At 37.6% G+C, this 21,167-nt stretch overlaps 1 protein-coding gene across 1 annotated transcript in view; it reads left to right on the top strand.

Annotated features, from left to right (window-relative positions):
* The window catches only part of LOC121297390 (teneurin-3-like), a 258,654-nt gene that overhangs the window by 204,932 nt on the left and 32,555 nt on the right, over nucleotides 1–21,167 (top strand). The window contains exons 11-16 of the mRNA XM_041223701.1: nucleotides 4,051–4,152; nucleotides 4,496–4,681; nucleotides 5,878–5,905; nucleotides 7,012–7,193; nucleotides 10,217–10,402; nucleotides 19,481–19,507. Coding sequence (XP_041079635.1) covers nucleotides 4,051–4,152; nucleotides 4,496–4,681; nucleotides 5,878–5,905; nucleotides 7,012–7,193; nucleotides 10,217–10,402; nucleotides 19,481–19,507 — 711 coding nt within the window. The remainder of the gene's footprint in view (nucleotides 1–4,050; nucleotides 4,153–4,495; nucleotides 4,682–5,877; nucleotides 5,906–7,011; nucleotides 7,194–10,216; nucleotides 10,403–19,480; nucleotides 19,508–21,167) is intronic.

Below are 21,167 nucleotides of genomic sequence, written 5' to 3' on the forward strand. Positions count from 1 at the left end.
CCAGTTTTGTGAAGCACTCGGGCTATTGTTGCCATATGTAGAATGTCTCCAAACTCAGCAGTGGAAGACTGTAACTCCTTTAGAGTTGCCACAGGCCTCTTGTTGGCCTCCCTGACTAGTGCCCTTCTCGCCCAGATACTCAGTTTTTGAGGATAGCCTGTTTTAGACAGATTCACAGTTATGCCATATTCTCTCCATTTCTTAATAATGGACTTTACTGTGCTCCGGGGGATATTCAATGCCTTGGAAATGTTTTTATATCCTACCCCTGATTGGTGCTTTTGAAGAACCTTATTCCGGATTTGCTTTGAATGTTCCTTTGTCTTCATGATGTAGTTTTTGTTAGGAAATGTACTAACCAACAGTGGGACCTCCCAGAGACAGGTGTATTTAACCTGAAATCATGTGAAACACCTTGATTGCACACAGGTGGACTCCATTCAACTAATTATGTGACCTCTAAAGACAATTGGTTGCTTATTTAGATGTGTCATAGCAAAGGGGGTGAAATCAATGCAATCAGTTATTTTCTGTTTTGTATTTGTAATTAATTTAGAACAGTTTGTAGATTTTATTTTTCACTTTGACATTATGGACTTTTTTGTGTTGATCAGTGGTAAAAACTCCTAATTAAGTTAATTTTGATTCCATATTGTAACACAATAAAATGTGGAAAAGTCCAGTGGGGGGGGAGGGGGGGTGAATACTTTTGAGAGCCACTGTAAGGCCACTGTTTCTAGATGTGTATTAAGAGTTTCTACAGCTTTGTCTAACTACACTGGGATCTAGAACCACCGGATTTTCAAACTACCTAGAACCGCCACGTGGGTCACTTTGACCCATACATATTCTGCTTCGTTATGAAAATGAAAGACATCTTATCGGATACAACTGAAAAGTTGTATTCATGAACATCATATATAACAGAAACACAGTATTTAAATGGAAAATTAAACATAAAATGCTTTATTTTTAAGATGAGCACATATACAGCACAACTACAAACAGTCGTAAAATACACATTCAAAAGAAACAGGTATGTACATATACCCCTGTACAGGTGTAAACAGGTATATGTACACATAAAACTATAAAATCTAAATCCTTGTTTCTAATACTACATAAAAATAATATATAACACTACTTCCAGTATGACGGCTGCATTGTACTCTGTGGAGGAGCGTACGCGTCTGCTAGCTGACTGTACCTGCATCCAGAAGCTGGGTTGTAAACACAGACACAGTTCCATTGAACACTATTGTGTAAACATGTGTAAATTGCTACATATAAACTTGTAAAACCAAAATGTTTTTTTTTTTTTTCTAAAAGTAATATATATATATATATATATATATATATATATATATATATATATATATATATATATATATATATATATATATATATATATATCATATTAGGCACATAAGTTGTTATTCTACCTGTCATTTCAGCTTGCCGTATTCCAATTTAAAAAAAAAAGCGGTGGTGGTCAACTCACTGTCCCCTGTGGTTCTTCATAATAGGAGAGGGGGGACCTCTAGGGGTAGATGCGCTGGCTTTGTGGCAACCCAACTCATTGAGCCTGCAGCTCTGGGTTTGGCCCATGAACGGCTGCTTTTGAGCTGTCTGGGGCTATCAAACTGGGTGATTGACACCCTACAAAACACAAGGGCAGCCTCCACCTGTTCCCAGTATGGGTAAAAGTGGGGCATGTTCCAGGCATGGTGCTGGTCGTGTCGTTTTGAACCCACAACATGCCCTATGGCAGTTATACTGCAATTTTTACAGGACCTTTTTGATGAATGGAAATCTCACTCTACTCTAAAGGTCTATTTGGCTGCCATTTCGATGTGCCATGTAAAAATCGATTCAGTCTCCCCAGGAGTTAATTTCTTGGCGGGGCAATTTTTGAAAGGCACCCGGAGGCTTAGACCACCGTTGAAGGATTTAGTTCCTCGTTGGAGATTAAATGTAGTGCTCAATGCACTGACAAAACCTCCATTTGAGCCCATACATTCAGCTGAGCTCAACTTTTTGTCTTTCAAGGCAGCTTTTTTGCTTGCTATCACTTCCGCTAAGCAGGTGAGTGAAATGCAGGCACTCTTAGTTTCGAAAGCCTGTCGATCTGACTTAGGAAGACCATCTCGGCTTTCCTCTTTAACCAGTCAGTGGAATTGGAGGCTTTCAATCCCCCTCCTTTCCAATCTGACAGGGAGCGCCTGACCATATGCTTTGCCCAGTGCTGGCATTAGCGTATTATGCTGACAGGACTAAAAGCTGGAGGCAGTAAGAATAATTTTTTGTTTGTTATGGGGCTAAGTCCCAGGGACAGGCTCTGTCTAAATGGCTGACAGGTGCAGTGCAGACTGCTTATGAACTGGCCAATCTGCCCCCTCCTGAGAAGCTCACCTGCCATTCCCCCTAGGGGTCAGGCGACTTCATGGGCTTTGTTCCAAGGTGCATCTATCCAGGACATACGCATTGCAGTGGTTTGGGCGTCCTCCCATACGTTTGCCAGGTTCTATCGACTGAATGTTGTGGATCCACAGAATCCTGGTTTTGGCACTAGAGTACTGAGGGTGGCTTCCCAGTCCACCCTCACAACAGAACATTAGATGTTTTTCAGATTGTTGGAATACTGTTAGCTCAAGCGAGCTTGCAAGCTTTGTAGCTCAGTGTTGTATATCATGTTCTTGTGACAGCTTGGGTATACTCACCCATTTGTAATGGTTAGTATTCCCTACTTGAAAGGGAATATTAGGTTATATGCCATGGATCCTCTTCTTTCCTCGGCCAGAATGCTGAAAGCAGTTATCTTCCTTTTTACCACATCTGTCGGTGCTGCAAGTCCTTCACTTGTGATGGCTTGGATATTCTATCCCATTCAGTTATGGTTACATTTTGTACTTGAAAGGGAATGTTAGGCTATTATCATAAAACTGGTTCCCTGAAATAAAAATGTAACCATTACGCAGCAGGCCTGAAAAGAAAATGGCGCTGAGTCATTCGTATTTATCTCCTGGGGGCAGAGACAACATCTGAGGCATACGGGGCTCTTAAAGGAGCAGCTTTGTTATAAGTGCTCAGGTAATTCAGGCTGTAAGAGGTTATATCCCATTCAGTAATGGTTACATTTCTATGTCGGGGAACCAGGGTTATGATAATTATGATCTATAATTACATCAAAGGGTTACAACACTGAACTGAAGGAGCTTGTTTGAGAAGGCTCCTGCCTCCAAAACCAAGATCTGTTCTGGCAAAGAAGTTGGACTGCTTTTTTAATCGATTAGATGGCGAAACATTGTTGAAAATATTATAATTATAATCCCTCTTGCCTTTTCAAGAACTGTACAGTACCAGTATTTGTTACATTGCTAATTACTGTGTTTACAGACAGATGGATTAAGATTACACTTACAAACCTTTTAACAAAGTATACAAATTTATAACATTGGTATGTGTATTTAATTGTGTTGTGGAACCACAACGCTTCAATGCTTTATTAATAAAGCCAGAGACACCTTAAAACTAGTATGACTGCTTTAGTTTGGATACAATTCATGATGTCAACAAGTGCTCACATTATTATTCTGTCAAAATATTTGATAAACATGGTTCACTTTCACATATTAGTGAAAATGTTGTCAGGTGTAGAAAAATGACAACAACTGTGTTGACAGCTGCAATATTTACATCTGAGATTACATGTAACTGCAATAAAACAGTCTAAATGGGTATCGGATTTTTTAAAATAAAATTTGAAAAAGATTTTGATAATTTAGTAAGTCTCATTGGGCCCGATTCTCACAACTATTTGCTCAAATCAAATCTTTGAAACTCTTAATGTTTTCTTTAGTAACTTAGTTCTGAAACAGTCCTGTGCCATAATCTGTCTAGCTGAAAAAGTAGCTTGTCAGGTTCAAAGTCACAGTCACAGTTACAAAGTTGTTGACTTGTCTGCCCTCTGTCAGGGCTGGATCATTTAGATATTAATTGGAGGTATTCATTCATTCATTCAACCATTCATTCATTATGATGTCCCTGTAGAGTCTGTTATGGAGTGTCCTCGCAATTGCCATGGGAACGGAGAGTGTGTTTCTGGAACATGCCATTGTTTTCCTGGGTTTCTTGGACCAGATTGCTCAAGAGGTACGTGCGTAGAGTACACATTGCCTTCTGTCCAACTGGAACAGCAAAGAGACTGGTGTCAATTTGTATTAAACAAAGACATTTGAAATTAAGCCTTGAAATTACATCTTGAGTCAATCCCCATAATAAATTGTGAAATCCATTTCCATATAAATTGCCTTCTGAACATGTACACTTACCTTTTTAAATTGATGTGTATTTCACTCTTCTTGTGTGGTTTCTGGATATTAAGGTGCTGTGATTTGGTTGGAAGTTTCATGTTTGCCAATGCAGATGTTGCTACAAAGCATAGTAAACAGGTTTCTGGTTTGTGTACTAATATGTTGATTTGTTTTATGCATAGCTGCTTGCCCTGTGCTGTGCAGTGGGAATGGGCAGTACTCCAAAGGACGCTGCCTGTGCTTCAGTGGCTGGAAAGGGACTGAGTGTGACGTGCCAAACACTCAGTGCATCGACGTTCAGTGTGGGGGGCATGGCATCTGCATCATGGGGTTTTGTGCCTGCAATACTGGTTACAGAGGAGAAAACTGTGAAGAAGGTGGTTAAAAATGGTTACAAAATCAAACTTTCTTGAGGCCCCCAGTGAAAATATACTACTAAGTGCAGTGCAGAATGAGTCATGTGCAATTGAGAGATTGTTACTTCAGATCTCAGCCATGCAGGAGTTACAGATCTTGCTGTATTCTAGTAATCCCTACTGATCAAATACCAGACAAAGCCTGTCTGAGACTAGACCGATCTGAGACTGTAGGCGAGGTCCAGCCAGTCTAAGGTTCATTAGATTGACAAAATGTTTTGCTTAAGTTCGGCACTAGACAATTGGCTTGTAAGCGGAAACACCCATTGATCTCCAGTCCACCTTATTGGTAAGGTTGTGGTTTTACCCATTTTATGGAAACCAGCCTGTATGCTTGTTATAGACTAGCAGAAGGCAGAAATTTAATTCACGCCCATACAACCAGATCACTAAGCCCCAGTGTTAACAGTGTGTTAAAAATTTGCACAATCCGGCTTGAATAATGAGATATCAGTGATTGATTTTACAGAAACCAAGTAAGTGAGGTTAACAATTGAAACACACCTGTTTAATTAACTTCTTTGTCCATCAATGACATTTTTCCTTTAAGACATGTTAAATTGTATAAGGTGTTGTAGAAAGACAGACAGTCTCTTAAATTGCAAGCCTACATGCAGAAAATGTAATCCTTGTGACATGGAGCTGTGCATTATCATGGTGAAACATGAGGTGATGGCGGCGGATGAATGGCACGACAATGGACCTCAGGATCTCGTCACGGTATCTCTATGCATTCAAATTGCCGTCGATAAAATACAATTGTGTTCGCTGTCCGTAGCTTATGCCTGCCCATACCATAACCCCACCGCCACCATGGGGCACTCTGTTCACAACGTTGACATCAGCAAACCGCTCGCCCACACAACGCCATACACGCTGTCTGCCATCTGCCTGGTACAGTTGAAACCGGATTCATCCGTGAAGAGCACACTTCAACAGCGTGCCAGTGGCCATCGAAGGTGAGCATTTGCCCACTGAAGTCGGTTACGATGCCGAAATGCAGTCAGGTCAAGACCCTGGTGAGGACGACGAGCACGCAGATGAGCTTCCCTGAGAAGGTTTATGACAGTTTGTGCAGAAATTCTTCGGTTGTGCAAACCCACAGTTTCATCAGCTGTCCAAGTGGCTGGTCTCAGACGATCCTGCAGGTGAAGAAGCTGGATGTGGAGGTCCTGGGCTGGCGTGGTTACACGTGGTCTGCGGTTCTGAGGCTGGTTGGACGTACTGCCAAATTCTCTAAAACGATGTTGGAGGCGGCTTATGGTAGAGAAATGAACATTCAGTTCTCTGGCAACAGCTCTGGTGGACATTCCTGCAGTCAGCATGCCAATTGCACACTCTCTCAAAATTTGAGACATCTGTGGCATTGTGTTGTGTGACAAAACTGCACATTTTAGAGTGGCCTTTTATTGTCCCCAGCTCAAGGTGCACCTGTGTAATGATCATGCTGTTTAAACAGCTTCTTGATATGCCACACCTGTCAGGTGGATAGATTATCTTGGCAAAGGATAAATGCTCACTAACAGGGATGTAAACAAATTTGTGCACAAAATTTGAGAGAAATAAGCTTTTTGAATGTATGGAACATTTCTGGGATCTTTTATTTCAGCTCATGAAACATGGGACCAACACTACATTTTTGTTTATATTTTTGTTCAGTATAAGTTATACATTTCTCCTGCTATAATTTAACTCTTTCAACAATGCAGACCTGTATGCAAGTCTATAAAAGGTAACTCAACCAACACAGTCCGCTCTAGTAGAAAGATAATTCCACTCAAAACAGCTGACCAGTAAACCTAAATCCAATATACTAATATATATCATGTTTCTAAGTATACAGCATTGAAATTAATTAGATATGAAGGCAGTCATTCTGTAAAGTAACTGTAAAGAGCTGAGAGTTAAACCACTCACATCGACACAACTTTCCATAGACATTACAGGTTACACATTTAGCTTTACAGGTAGTGATGAAAATTATAAATGTTATTACCCTAGCTTGCAGTGATGTAAAATAAAAAGTTGAACCTGCTAGTATAGATGTATTTATATCTATAAACATAAGGCTATAGATATGTATTATAAATATAAGATATCTATAATATATATATATATATATATATATATATAATATATATCTATATATATATTATATTATATATAATATATATTGATGATCTCTCTCTTTGTGAAACACACACTATATATATAAATATAAAAAATTATTAAAAACTGAAAATAAAATACATATAGTCGACTAACAACCTGGCTGGGACAAGCTGTTCCAACCATGGGATGTGTATCCATGGGGAGTGTCATTGTAATCCAGGTTGGGGAGGCACCAGCTGTGAAACACTGAAAACCATGTGCCCTGACCAGTGCTCTGGGCATGGAAGCTACCAGGCTGAAAGCGGCACCTGTACATGTGATCCCACCTGGACTGGCCCGGACTGCTCAGTCGGTGAGAAACAGTCAATATACAACTACATTAACAGAATATAGGACATTTCTCAGTATGTTAAAATATGTTATACTCGCTCTGGGTAGAATCAAATCACAAGTGTAACAGTAGCTGTACAGTTAAATCCAAGTGTTGTTTCAATCCCAGCAAAAGACATAACTTGCAAGTTGTGTCCAATCTTTGTGAACTTCAGGCAAGACCTAACCTGGATTGGAACCCAGATCCCACAAAGTTTAAAGGATAGTACATTAATTGACAGTTTATTCACGAAATACAATAAAACTTAACCTCTTTTTATCTTATTTTCTAGAAACATACACATTATGTTGTAGACAGGAAAATGCTCTACCCATCTACAGAAAATTTCGAAATAAAAACAAATAAGTTGTTGACTACTTAACACAAAAAATATTTAAATATTTAGTATGAAGTATGAAGACCCAAGCCCCCCACCTGCACATCTCTTCATTTTCACCTAGCAGTAGGGGGTTAGCTCATTAATTAACTCAGCATTTCCACTTCAATTTACTTTAACTAATAAGTTTGTTGTGAGGATCGACATACCATGCTGGAAGCTGGTGTGCTAAAAGCAAATAAACACCTTTGCTCTAATGTATCGATATTGATTCACAAGTAAAAAGGGACCACATAATCCAGTGGCCTCCTCCCCAAGCACAATTAATATCCTAATAAGCTCTGAGGTCAATCAGCCTATCGAAGGGGAAGCTGTCCTATAAAAAAATTCAACCGAGTAAGTACAATTGAGTGAACCCTGAGAGTTTCATCAAACAGCCAATGATACAGGGGGGTGGTGCATATATTTTTTTCACTGAATAATACACTGTGCTTTAGTGTGTCTATTTTACAACATACAGTATTTTTAATTGTGCTGTATTGTTTTATGTACAACATTTCTATAACTTTTGGTGTCAGAGCTAACCACAATCATAGCTTTTCAAAACCCAACAGATAAGATGGCAAACACTAAATCAGCACTGGGGCAACTGACTCCCACATTAAAAAGATTTTGTCCCAATGTCTCCTGTCAGATCAGAATAGATTGATTCCTGAAGGATATACACAGAAATGCCCTAAAAAGGTGATACAGCACAAAGAGGATATCCCAAGCACATAGCAAGCCATGAAAGAAACAATCACACAATACATGCTATGTAACCTTGTCTACAAATTCGAACAAGAAACCCTAAGCATGGACACTTCACAGGCCTTCTCTGTATACCAGGGGTGTCAAACCAGCAGCCCTCCAGGGGTGTTCCTGGAGGGGCGCACCGTCTTCTGGCTTTTGTTCCACCCAAGCTCTCGGTTACTTAATTGGTCTAATTTTATGAGATTAACTGGACACATTTAACACTTCCCTCAAAATGTTTCATAGGTAGTGTACCTTGAATCAGGTGCATTTTTTTAAAACCATCAACTGTAAAAGACATTGAAAAATATTAAATATGTCAAATTCAACAAATAATTAGATCAATTATGTTAATTGAGAGCTTAAGTTGGAATGAAAACCAGAAGACACTGCAGCCCTCGAGGACTGGAGTTTAACATCCCTGTTGTACAGGATTTTTATATTAATACAATGTCATATAAAAATGAAACCTGTAACTGCTAGCAGTTAAGGAAATAGAAGCCATTTTAAAGATGGCAATCATTTCGGAATCTTGTATAGATTCTGGCATGAAATTCTAGGTCTAGGTGCATAATAGTTTGATACCCTCTTATCCTAGGAACTTGCAGCAGATCATTAACCAATAACTTAAACCATGACCTAAACCATTGACAGTATGTATGTCAGTGACATTATTGTAAAGCATACTAAAGCACACTAGTAGCTAGTGGAGTGCAGCTGGAACCAGACAGATCTGATGGCAAACTTTTGGTTTTGCAATAACTCAAGCAGCATCATTTGCACTGTACTGGAAACTAACAAGTCAAAGTACTAGCATGGACAAGAAATATGTCATTGTAGTCATCAATTCTTGATGAGACAAATGTATGGATCAAATTGTCTGCTGCATTAGGCACAGGAAGACTGGATCAATGTTTGATCTCTAGATACTGTTTTCTAACCATCCTTCTATGCAATGTAACTTACCTTCTTACAGTTGTTAATTAAATAAATTCAAAACATCTTCAGTTGAAATGTTGATTTGATTCCCTTTACATGTATACCAGTATGAGTTTAGTACTGTATGTATATATTTATTTGTTGTCTGGGGGCAGTTACCCGCTCAAAAAAAATATATCTGCTTTGGTTTGAAGAAAACAAAAGTAGTTATGTTACGCTATTGTAAAATCCATCAAGTGAAGTAGATGCAGTAGAAGCAAGCAGAGAATTTAGATCTGTGTTGCTGTTTTGCTGGCGGCTTTTGTTATGATTAAGACATTGGCTTTGCCAACTAAAGTCCTCCTTTGAATAAGAAATAAACCAGAAGTGAAGCCCAGACACTTCAAATGACTGCCAGAAGCTACACAGATATAATGCTTTTTTGCCACTTATTGTATACCATATATTTTTAATTATATTTACTTTTTCTTGTTCTTCCTTATTGTGAGAAGTGCAATACATCCAGTCAGATAATTGCCCTGGCACCATGTGGTCTATCAGCTTTATGATGTGTAGTGTGTAATGTGTATGGGAAAGAGTAGCAGGAGTCTATAACTACAGTACAAGAGTTAAGGAATTGAAATCTGTAGATAGCTCACATTCTGCATTTCCTATTATAACATTTAAAGCACACTACACAGTCAACCTGCTTTTTTTTTTTGTTTGTGTGTATTGATTTAAATAATTTAAGTAATGTTAGCTTGCTCCAGAGCTGTAGGCTTATTACTTGGATACTTAAAACTAAAATGAACAAAATATTGACCAAAAAGTCTAATAGAACTGCAACGCATATTAATTAAACAAAGGAGACAAAAACAGGAAATAGACTGATGTAGCTATGAGATGAAGTTATTGATAAAAGACATCTATGAACATGGTATTCTATTTCTCACGGTAGAAATCTGCACTGTGGAGTGTGGCTCCCATGGAATGTGTTTTGGTGGGAGTTGCCGGTGTGAGGAAGGCTGGACGGGCTCAGAGTGTGACCAGAGAGCCTGCCACCCTCGCTGTGCGGAGCATGGCACCTGCAAAGATGGCAAGTGTGAATGTATCCAGGGCTGGAACGGAGAACACTGCACCATTGGTAGGTTTGCTACATTGAAACTTTTTTACAGGCTGTACTTTATTCACCGTATTGTGTAACATTTATTTCTTCAGCAATTTAAAGTTGCATTCTGAGAACAAACCAACATTGTGAGTACTACAGTTGTATTACCTTTAATTTTCTATGTTAGAGGCAGTCCTTTGTGTTATTCATTGCTAGGACTGTCTTAAACACTTACTTGTTTATCGAGCTACATTGATTTCCATGTACATGCATTCAGCCTATTCAAATGGAAATTTGACCTATTGAGGATCTTAATTCCTTTAAGCTTCAAGAAAAACTGGTTATTTCTTTTCATTCTGATATTCCAGTGCAATGGAAATGACGATTGTTAACAATAAGAAAGATATGCTTGTTTGCTTAATCAGCAGTTGCACTGCAAATTCATTTAATACACTCTTAGGTTGCTTGGAGCGGGGGATCAAAGAAGAAAAATGTTCAAGTAGATAAGATCATAACAATAGTTAATTGCACTTAGAATATATTGAAACCTGTAAACAGGTATACTTATAAACTCTGTGGATGGAAGCAAGCCTGTACCTTTTTTATTTCCATTTCAAATAATAAAAAAACAAAACAAAAACATGCTTCATATAAAATGCTAAATGCAAATAAATGCAAAGCATACCATTACAGTTATAGTTATAGTATCATTTTAATAGTTTTTGAGAATATTACATTCATATTTTTTATATAGTCATTTTTAACCGTGGGCTTCATATTCCATCTCTCAAATCAAAAGTGAATTTGGAAAGCGCTCCTTCCCCTGTAATAATGTGGCTGTCTTCTGGTAACACACACTGGAATATAGATACCAGGAAGCAACTTACAAGTGCATCTGTGAGCAATAGTCTGAAAGGTAACCATTATTTATGCTCTTTAAGAACCTTGTGGAAAATGTGCTTGAAAAATCAGTGGTGCATTCACCACCAAATCTGGGAAAAGCCATAAATGAATATTAAAAGATTCTTCGTCATCATAGAAACCAAAGTCTGTGTATTTATAATAAAACAACATTACAACAATGAATATAATAAAATAAATGATATAAAAAGTATATTTAGATGATACCCTTTTAAAAGTAGAATATGCTTTTCATTTGGGTATACTTTGCATTTACCATAGTTTGCTATACCATACCTCACTGGGCTTTACATTGCTTACCTATGCTTTATTACACTTTGCTATACTTGGTTAAGGGATATGCTAAATATTTATGGAGTGCTATTTCACAAATGAGGATGGCAGGATGGCTGGATTGAGATTCTCTCATTACCTTTTTCAGGAGGAGCATTGAACTTTGTTTTTTTAAGAAAGTTATTTTTACACTACTACATTTTAGAAACATTCATTTTTTTCTTCTGCAGGGTTTAATTTCATCTAACGTTAACAATAAATAATAATCATCAGTACGACATGTATACATATGTATTTTTTTACAGGTAATAGTATTTTGAGATACACTTTTACTTGTTTTTATTGTATATTTAAAACAGTCTGTGTTTTTACCCTGAAGCATTTTCAAGTGACATTTATGTTATCAAAAACACAATAATTTACAACCATCAGTCAATAAACCACAGCAGGTTTTAGACCTATTGTGTCATGTATCGCATTGATTATTTTGTCAGTTCCCTCCTTGTAAACTTGTGTTTCAACAAAATAGGGAGTGTTGCATCTATGTGAAGTGTAAGTGGCAGAAACAGATGAAAAATGTTAATAAACTTTACTGTACATGATGAAAAGGACCAAAAAAATCGACATTTCAGAAACCACTTTGCACTCTGCAATGGAGTTTTTTGCTTTAGGAATGCCCGTGGGACAAAATGTTGATTTTTACTTTTTGATACTCCTCCACTTTAAATGCTACAGTTTGCCTACAACAGCCTCATATGCAGTATCTTAGCAACCCATTTTCATCCCTTAAGATATTACTATAATTTGGACCCATTTGAACACGTTTGGAGATAAGCTCTAGCACAGTACATTAAAATTATCATGAGGAAAGACGTGAATGGTACCACTTTTAACATTAATTTGTGTATAAAGTCCTTGTTATATAAGCAATATGTATCTTGTGAATGTCTTTTCTTTACTATATAATGGTGTATCATTCTTTTTGTGTGTGAACACCATACAAGTGTAATTTAGGAACTTAATAGGAGATTTATTTAAGCCAAGTCTTTTTTTTTTCTGATTTGTCGATACCTCTTTTAAAAGAAGTCTTTAACGTTTAAGCATTGGTGGGTGAGGCCATCTGTTTACAGAAGTGTCGTCATTTACCAAAACTGCAGCTGTTTCATTATTATAGAGTTGAACAGTCATTGTTATATCCAAAAAATATGTATACATGTTCATAGATTAAATGTAGTTAATTTAAGTAATTGTGGACTGACATTAATACATATTTAGGAATGCATCCACAGCAATGATTTTGGAAATGAGCTAAACGAGTTTCATGTTATAAATTAGACACCATAAACTTCCATACTGTCTTGATACTTGTGTATATATAGGCTGGGCCGGATTAAAGGACGTGGGGGCCTTACAATAACCCATATTTTGGGGGCCCTGTGCATATTCTGGCGAATGGTGTTGTTGGCATATTGGTTAATCCGGCCCTGTGTTGGGGACAAAGAGTGAACGGAGCGGAGCGAGCCAATTATATATGGAGCTGGGGAGCAGAGAAGACATTTCCAGCCCACTAGTTCACATCACTGAGAAGAACCAAGCATGGGTTTATTTTTCTTAAATACATGTTCGGCCATGGAGTTTGCACAATTTAAAAAAAAAAAAACTGATAAATACAGATACAGTTTCTGTACAGTATTTTCCATCATGTCTGTGCATAGTAACCATTAATTTTCTAGTTTCAAGTCAAAAGTAGGCACTTTTATGTTTTGCAGACTTTTATATTCGATGTGTTGGGCGTTGCACTTTATAATTCATAAATTATATTCATATAATTCATTTATAATTCATTATGGAAGGGAAAAATATATATTCTCCCGATTGTGGAGCTGCCATATAAAAATGTGAGAAAAGTGCATCCACGTAGCTTATATTGTTTTTATAAAGTCCATGGTTATGCACCATGTGATGGCTAGGAGCCCTGCAGATATAAAGTATTGTTTATTTATTTTAGAACGGGGTACCCCTCCGCCCCTGTGTAGTTTATGATTTTGGATTTGTTTTAGCATTATGGTTTATTTATTGTATTTATAAATATGACGGCAAAGCCGTATCTTTGTTATTGTTTGGTATTTTGTGTTTGTGTTGTTTTGTATTGTGTATAAATTACGGCAAAAAGCTATGTGTTTTGTTTTGATTGTTTATTAAAAAAAACAAACTTGTGCAGAAGGTGACTATCTCCCGAGTTAATTAATTGATTAATTGTTGCTAATCGGGAGATGGTCATCTGTATAAAAGCCTGCAGTTTTCTGCGCTCTGGATGGTTTAGAGGAGAGAACGAGAGCGAGCGGAGTGAGTTTAAAACAGGCTACAGGATCAGTGAAAGCGAATGCCAAGCTTCACCTGAGTTTTGTTGTGTTTTATGTGTTCAAGATTTGTCTTGTTTGAATATTTGTTTTGCACTGTGAGCAGTGTTTTTTTGTTGTTATTTTATTTATTTTTGTGTTTAAAAATAAACGGCAACCCAGTGCCTTTTGCACTGCAGTACTTCCCTTGTGTTTTGTTCCTGCATCTGGCCTGACGTCACCACCTCAGTCATCCCTGTCACACACCAATACAGCACTGTGAACACGGTTTATATTTAAGAGTAGTTAATACACTACAGGGTGGTCCGTCAGCCCCGTTGAGACTCACTCATTTGTGTTCGTGGGTTGCTTTGAGCTCCCTATGAGATATTCGGATACAAACAAGCCCAGCTAACTTTTACTTTATTTTCAATTTACGTATTTTTTCAGTACCAATCAATAATGATGAGGAAGTGTCTTCAAATTGAATTAGATAACTTCTCTGAACGCTTTATGTAGGCTTTTTTTTTTTCTTTGCTGATCATAGCTAGGCATGAGGCTTGTTAAACTGTATGCCTTTATTGCCTTGTACCATACGACAGAAATCACCTGCGAGTGATAATAAGGAAATCTCATTGTTGTTAATGTTCATTTAAATTAACATTTAAACATCCATGGGAACATAGAACCCAAAATGATGCAGTATGGATCACAGACTTAAAAACAGCTTCAGTCTCAAGCAGTAAATTGCAAAAGCATTAGCAAGCGGATAATATAACATCCACTGAGGTAAATGGGTTTTGTTAGTTTACCAGACAGCCCAGCGGCTAATACTGTATATACAATAGAAGCTGAATTATATATGTATATAGCAAAACAAAAACAATGTGTTTTTTTTTTGTTTGTTTGTTTTTTTTCCAAACCTGTTCATAGATTCCTTCTACGGACCAGTAGTAGCATTGCATTGCATTCAATAGAACAAAACAATGTAATGAATGAAAAAGGAACATTTCTAGAAAGAGGCATACTGTGCACATTTGAGATAGGACAGGTTTCTAAGTTAGCCCTAAAACTAAAATAAAGTAATACAAAAATTGAGCCTGATTCATACATTTTATCCTGCAGACTGATGCCATTGACATAGTAGGACTAGGGGTGGATGGGCAGTTGGTATTGTACATTAGCAGGAAGCTGCTTGCGTGAGAGACTCAGAGACTAGGTATGCTATAATTGAGAAAGAAATGCATAGCCGTCATAAAATACCAAAATTAACTAAAAGCTAGCTTCGGTGTTCCTCTCTTCTTGTGTGTGTGGGACCATCTGCCCACAAACAAACAGCAACCTCGAGGGGGGGCCAATTCTGATATAGGCCCTATGCTATAGCGTAATTGTAAACTTGGTTGCTTTTCTGGAAGGAGAATCCGCCCATAACCAATACACCATCAGTAAGTGCATAAAAGCTCTGTGTACTATTCATTCTTGTCGCTTCTTTTTTGTTTCGCCTACTCCTTCAAGTGTTGGGAAGTCATGCTCTGGGGAACGGGCCGTGTCTCAGCTGCTGATTTTCATTAAATTCAATATTTGGGGGTTAGGTGGCAGAGTGCCACTGTGGAGAGCGTTAATTATTTTTCATTATTCATTAATGATTTGGCAGCCTCGTCATTTCGGGGGGAGAGGTGGGTAGAGCCACTTATCTGCAGCACTGGGATGCATGTATCTGTTCGTGTATTTCCAGCCGGCCTCGCGCAGGTAGCCGTCGGGCAACCATGGATGAGACCTCCGGCCAAATATATATTTCACTCGGGCCTTAAGCTCCCTTCACAGTCATAAATTAACTGCAATTCCAGTCGCTATCATCATTCATTCACTGCCATTCACTTAAGCGGATTCTCCGTGCTGAATTGTAAACTTGGTTGCTTTTCTGGAAGGAGAATCCGTCCATAACCAATACGTCATCAGCGAGCGCGTAAAAGATCTGTGTACTATTCATTCTTGTTGCTTCTTTTTTATTTCGGCCTCCATCCTCCCCAGCCACCATTTTGCAGCATGCCTCGTCCCGGGGGGAGGTGGCTGATAGCCACATCCTATCTGCGGCACTGGGATGCATGTATCTGTTTGTGTATTTCCAGCCGGCCTCGCGCAGGTAGCCGTCGGGCACCCACGGACGAGACCTCCAGCCAAATGTATATATATTTCACTCGGGCCCTGAGCGCCCTAAACATAAATCTTCTGCAATTGCAATCGTTATCATCATCATTCATTCCCTGCCATTCACATAAGCGGATTCTCTGTGCTGAATTTGCATATACAGTGCCTATAGAAAGTCGACACCGCCTTGAACAAAACTGCAAGGTCATAATTAGATAAGTCTCCACCTCCCTGGGTTAATACTTGGTGGAAGCACCTTTTAGCAGCAATTACAGCTGTGAGTCTGTTGGGATAGGTCTCTACTAACTTTGCACAACTAGATTTGGCAATATTTGACCATTCTTCTTTACAGAACTGTTCAAGCTCTGTCAAATTCCTTGGGGAGCAGTGATGGACAGCAATCTTCAAACATGCCACAAATTTTCGATGGATTTAGGTCGGGGCTTTGACTGACCTACTCAAGGACATTTACCTTTTTGTTCCTTAGCCACTCCAGTGTAGCTTTGGCTGTGTACTTTGGGTCGTTGTCATGCTAAAAGGTGAACTTCTGTCCCAATTTCAGCTTTCTTGCAAAGGGCAGCAGGTTTTCCTGAAGGACTTCTCTGTACCTTGCTCCATTAATTTTCCTTTCTATCCTGACAAGTGCCTCAGTCCGTGCCGATGAGAAACATCCCCATAACATGATGCTGCCACCACCATGCTTCACAGTAGGGATGGTGTTCTTTGGGTGATGTGGTGTGTTGGGTTTGCGCCAAACATAAAGGTTTGCATTTAGGCCAAAAAGTTCCATTTTAGTTTCGCCAGACCACAAAACTTTTTGGCACATGGCTACAGAATCTCCTGAGTGTTTTTTTTGCATACTTCAAATGGATTCAAGGTGGGCTTTTTTGAGTAATGGCTTCCTTCTTGACACCCTGCCGTACAGGACAGATTTGTGGAAGGCTTGAGATATTGTTGTCACATACACACTTTGACCAGTCTTGGCCATAAAAGCCTATAGCTCTTGCAAAGGTACCATTGGGCTCTTGAAAGCCTCTCTGATCAGTTTCCTTCTTGCTCGATCATCCAGTTTGGAGGGGCAGCCTGATCTAGGCAGGGTCTTGGTGGTGCCATATACCTTCCACTTCTTAATAATCGTCTTGACCATGCTGCAAGGGATATTCAAGGCCTTTGATATTTTTTTTATGCCCATCCCCTGATCAGTGCCTTTCAACAACTTTGTCCTGCAGTTTTTTTGAAAGTACCTTGGTGCTCATGGCTGAGTCTTTGCTTTGAATTGCACTACCCAACAGTGGGAACCTACAGGAACTGCTAAATTTATCCTGAAAATCACTACAATTTAACACAGGTGGAGGCCACTTAACTTGGTGTGTGATTTTGAAGGCGATTGGTTACACCTGAGCTAATTTACTATTGTTTTTACAAGGGGGGTGGACACTAATCCAACCAAGCTATTTCAGTTTTTATTTTTAATTAATTTTCTATAAATTTCTAGAATATGTTTTTTGCTTGGAAGTTGTGGGGTAGGATATGTAGATAAGTGAAAAAAACACTATTTTAATGTATTTTAATTGCAGGCTACAAGGAAACAAAAGTTGAAAATTTTGAAAGGGGGTGTAGTCTTTCTATAGGCACTGTAGTTTAATCCGGCCCTGTATATAGGTATTGTGTATATGAATTAGTAAGAACCCTCATTCTTGTCACTGACCTCCTCAAATTTTGACCAGAATACAATTGACAACTAAATCCGTTATCTGGGTTTGTATGCACAAATAACATTGTGTACTGTGATTTAAAATCAATAAATAAGTGCAATGATTCTTACCTAGTGTGAGTTTCTTCTTATTGCTAGTCAAAGATACAGCCTGACAAGTGTCCCAGGAGGGCTCTACTACTTACAAATTCACTTCATCTGTCTGACATTCAAAAGCAATATAAAGTCTGTGTACATTTGCAAATCCAAATCACTTTTATGTGTATACATACATTATCTATAGCCATTCCACATATGAATGATATAGATTGTTTACTTAATTTTGCTAATATTTTATAAAACATCTGGGTTATCTTTGCTATTAACGTTAAATTAAGTTCATAGAGATGCTTTTAGAGTTAACTAGTTTCTCTTCTAGTAATGCAAATATTGGAAAAGAAGTAAAACAAAACATAGCTGTTAGCCTGATTAAAACAGGACAAGTAAATCTTTTATGCCAGATTTATGTGCAGTATGAGGTAATCAACCAGAAATTGATGCGTTAATTGAACTCTGCAGACATGTTGTATAATTGTTCACAGATTAGTGCCATTTTTATCATAGCATCAAGAACCAATTGATTAATGATAAAACTGATCTCTATATGATGATGAGCCAAAGATTTAGCTAGATAATAATTTAGCAAACCTTCTGGCCTCCACTGAATTAATCGCCAAATTCTAAGGTTAAAGAGATTCTGATTGTTTTCAACCATACATTTAATGTCTGATTGCATTACCTATGCTTGTAAAAACGTGACCTGTAATCATCTTCTAGCTGAGATTAGTCTTTGTACAGTGGTCATTTTTACTTTGTTACTATGGCAAACATATTCACAAGCACATGCTGCAAGTTCCATTTTTGACATTATGAACATTTAAAAAAACAGGGTGTTATGGTAAATAAATAATTTATACACAACAGATGACAAAGTGATGAATGAAAATGTGAGGAATTGTTATAGTAGTTGAAAAGATGTGTCATCTAGTTTTCGTAATTGTTTGCAAAAATGATCTGTTATTTTTGAATAACTGTACCCTTTCTTTTCATTTAATTTAAAAGACATGAAACAGAATACACTTGCTAAGATGCGCATGCATTTGTTCTAAATTAGATATTTTGGATTTATTACAGATCAAGTTATATTGAAAACGTATGGTTGCTTAATATTTTTAATTGTGTTTATGTCAGATTTGTTATTTTTGTATTTGTATTCATTTTAAGTTTATTACCATTAAATTATGTTATTGCTTTTTAACTTAAAATATGGTACATGCTCATTTTAAAATACATGTCATACAGCTGCTGCTGTAACAAAAAAAAAAAGAACAAAACCTATGGAGGCACCAGAACACAGGTAACAGGTAACAGGTAACTGCTTTGAAATGTTACAACAGTTATTGCTGTATATGGCCAACAATCTGAGGAATACTACCATCCTCGGGATAACATTAAAATAGTGTTGACAGTGCTCTGATTGGTGTATTATGCATTTACAATGTGAAGAACTGAAAGTAATGTAATATACAGTGAATTGCAACCTGGCTCTTTTGTCTCTTGTTGTGTGGTGTCTATGTTAGCTATACATGGTCCTTTTATTTGAATGTGGTAATTGCAGCTTTCCTTTCCAGCATGTTCTCAAATGTCTGTCTGTTCTTTTTTTCCTTTCTATTTCTCAAGCTCACTATCTGGATAAGATAGTTAAAGGTATTGTATGTTCTCTCCTTGTTGTGCTGTTATTGTATGACTCGTGTAACACACCTGGTTTACAAATAACATTTCTTGATATTTCCATTCCCACAATTGCCATTCAGTTATTTAACATGGGATTACAGCATCATGTCTCACACAAAACTTACCTCTAGACCATAACGTACTGTTTCCTTACAAGAAAACCATTCCACATTCATAGGGAAATCATTTTCTTTTCTAAACTAAGCATTTTTTGCTGGAAGCAGATTGATGCTTAAAGACATAAAATGAAAAGCAGTAATTTCTAACAGCTGCCTTATGAAAAAGCGATAACAATATAGCTCACCACCCTATGTGATGAGATTTTTCTTGAACCACCATTTTTAAATGAATATCCCAATTCTTACTGTATTTACTTAAAATCCACGTTGAAGTGTTATATGTGTGTGTGTGTGTGTGTGTGTGTGTGTGTGTGTGTGTGTGTGTGTGTGTGTGTGTGTGTGCTTTTTTTTTTAAAGCTGCAAACCATTTCACAAAAAGCATTTAAAAGCAGTAATAGACATAAAATAAAAAAATGATGATGACAGATCAAGTTGTTGCTTATGGTGCTGGTTGTTATAGTTGAATTATCAGGTCTGTGTCAGAAAAATACATTACAAATGTAAACTCATTTAACTGTCATAAAGATGTTATCTCATTAAAATACACGGCATCCTTATGGAAACAAATAAATAAATAAAGGAAGCTTTTTCAACACATTTTTTTTTTTTTTTAATTGCAAAACCATGAATCCTTATTGTAGATCTGCCAAAAACTCAAATTTCAAAACAGAAAAATAACAACTGTGAAGAAAATATCATAATTATTTGTCAAATTATTAAAATTGAGAATTCACATCAACTACTTTGGTTGTATGGCTCATTGCTAGGAAGCAATGTTGTTTTGTGCATTTTATTTATTTGATTGATTTTTGCTTATATGTCTTGTCAAGAAGTCATTTACAGATCTTAAGGATATGCTTTAATTATGTTTCCCAAATTTTCCCTCCTTGCTTGTAATAGCAGACAAGATAGGATATAAAGGTAATGGCACAATAGCCCTAGGGAGATTGTCTCCAGCAATCGCTGTCCGCTGTCTGTCTTGAAGCACGGCGTTAACATCTTTTTGTTCAGTTTATCAGTGTTTTATTGTGGTCCTTATGGTATTTCATTATTGTCCGTCCTAACTAGTGAAACACACACAGCTATTACGCTTTGTTGGAAATCCTGCCGGTCCTGTTCCGTGCATTTGCAGCCTGAATCCTAATGTCTGTTAGAATAGATGCTATGCTGCTTTAGTTATTTCCTGGACAACGCTTATTTCGTTGAAAGGAATGTAATTTCAGCATGAAGTATAGCTGGCACAAAACACCCTATACTTTTTGCATTTATTTTGAATCTGCTGTAACTTGACGTGGATGCTCTGCTACCTTGAGGCCAGAGGGAATTATTTTTTTTGGTTCTACTTTTGTCTAATAGTGTGTCTGATGACAACAAGGTGTTAACCCTGTCCTATTTTGTTAGAAAAGCAATGTGGCTTTAATAATAAAGTGCCAGTTACAGTGGGGGGGGAAGAAACAGACCTAGGTTATCCAAAACCTTTACATAGAAGCAGGTATTGCATTGTTAACCGTCCT

Source organism: Polyodon spathula, chromosome 2 (genome assembly GCF_017654505.1).
Source record: "Polyodon spathula isolate WHYD16114869_AA chromosome 2, ASM1765450v1, whole genome shotgun sequence".
Lineage (NCBI taxonomy): Eukaryota > Metazoa > Chordata > Actinopteri > Acipenseriformes > Polyodontidae > Polyodon > Polyodon spathula.